General features: G+C 77.9%; 1 protein-coding gene across 1 annotated transcript in view; it reads right to left on the bottom strand.

Moving 5' to 3' along the window:
- MNEG_10153 (hypothetical protein) overlaps positions 1–1,461 on the bottom strand; it is a gene marked incomplete at both ends in the record, with an annotated part of 4,030 nt that extends 2,569 nt beyond the window's left edge. Inside the window, one exon of the mRNA XM_014041373.1 lies at positions 75–1,461. Coding sequence (XP_013896827.1) covers positions 75–1,461 — 1,387 coding nt within the window. The remainder of the gene's footprint in view (positions 1–74) is intronic.
- Between the last annotated feature and the right edge of the window lie 74 nt (positions 1,462–1,535).

Raw genomic sequence — 1,535 nt, 5'->3', positions numbered from 1 at the left:
CCCGCCTGCCCCCACGCCCCCTCCATCCCCAAAACCATTAACGCCGACAAGCCCCACCTCCTGCCCAACCCCACCGCCGCCGCCGTTGGCGCCGCACACAGGGCGGCGGCGCAGGGCGGACGCGGCCTTGAGGCTCTGCTGCATCGCAAAAAGCTCGCGTTGGATGAGCTGCAGCTGCTCGGCCTCGTCCAGCGCCTCCCACCCTGCCGGCGCTGAGTCAGCGCCCCCGCTGCCGCCTGGCTGGGGCACACCGCCCCCGCCCCCCTCCGCCCGCGCGTTCTCCGGCGGCGGGCCGCCGTCCGGCGCTTCGACGCCGCCGCTGCCGCTGCTGTCGCCGCTGCTGTCGCCGCTGCTGCCGCTGCCACTGCTTCCAGCCTCGTGCGGCGTCCCGGTGCTGGCGCCGCGGCCGTGGCGGTTGGCAGGAGCAAAGAAATGGCCGCCGCCATTGCCGTCAGCAGCATCGAAACCAAACACACGCGGCTCGGCGGCGCCGGCATGCATGAGGCCGCACGGTCCCTCATCACCACCAAAGGGCGGCGCGGCGGCAAGGGCCGCGGCTGCGTCCGCGGCGGGCGCGCGCCGCGGGTCGTCAGGCGGGGGTGGCAGCGGCGGCAGCGCCGCTGCCGAGCCAGGTGCGGGCGGCGCGAGATGCTCCACACTCGGTGGTGGCGGCGGCGGCAGCGCCGGCGCCGGCACTGGCATAGGCGGCGTTGGAGGGAGACCGTTCAAGGCATCGCCGGCCGCCTCGGGGCTGGCGCCTCCCACCAGCTCCCCAGCTTCCGCTTGCGGCGCCCCCGACAATGGCGCCACCTCCTCCCACCCGCCTCCGCCGCCATCAGGTGCGGGTGCACCGCCGCGGCCCTCCTGCTGCAAGGTAGGGAGGCACAGCGGCACTGCTGCGCTGGCCCCCACGCCGGCGCTGAGCAGCACCTCCCAATGGGCCGCGTCCTCGTCAGCCCCGCAACCGCCGCCGCCGCCGCCAGCGGCCGGCTCGGGCCCGCGCCGGACGAGCGCCAGCGCGGACGCCGCCAGCGCGGCCGCGGCCGCCGCAGCGGGGTGCACCGGCGACGCGCTGCCCCCCTGCCCAAAATCCAAAGACGAGCCGCCCTCCCCGCTGCCGCTGCCGCCGCCGCCACCGTCAAGGGGGCGCGGCTGCGAGGGCGCCGCGGCCGCCACGGCAGCTGCCGCGGCGGCAGCTGCCGCCGACCACTCCTCCACCTCCCGCTCGCAGCCCAGCACCGGCACCCCCAGCTCCCGCAGCTTCCCGGCAGCTGCCCGCGTCGCGGAGATGCCGCCCGGCGCCGCCGCGGCCGCCGCAGCGCGCGCGGCGCGGACGGCCGGGCCGAACACGCGGTGGCGCGGGCGCCGGGTGCCCAGCACTGCCGCCTGCACCGGCCCCAAGTGCAGCGCCAGCTGCAGACCCACAGAGGCGACCCCCAGCGACCCCACCCCATCCCCCATCCCGTCCTCGCCGCCGCCGCCGCCACTGTCGCCGCTTTCGCTCTTGCTGCCCCGCCGCTGCCGCGCCAGCTGGC

The sequence above is a fragment of the Monoraphidium neglectum genome (assembly GCF_000611645.1).
Source record: "Monoraphidium neglectum strain SAG 48.87 unplaced genomic scaffold scaffold02202, whole genome shotgun sequence".
NCBI classification, from domain to species: Eukaryota; Viridiplantae; Chlorophyta; class Chlorophyceae; order Sphaeropleales; family Selenastraceae; genus Monoraphidium; species Monoraphidium neglectum.
Note: the sequence above shows the minus strand (reverse complement) of the source record. Positions and strands in the feature narration are given on the sequence as shown.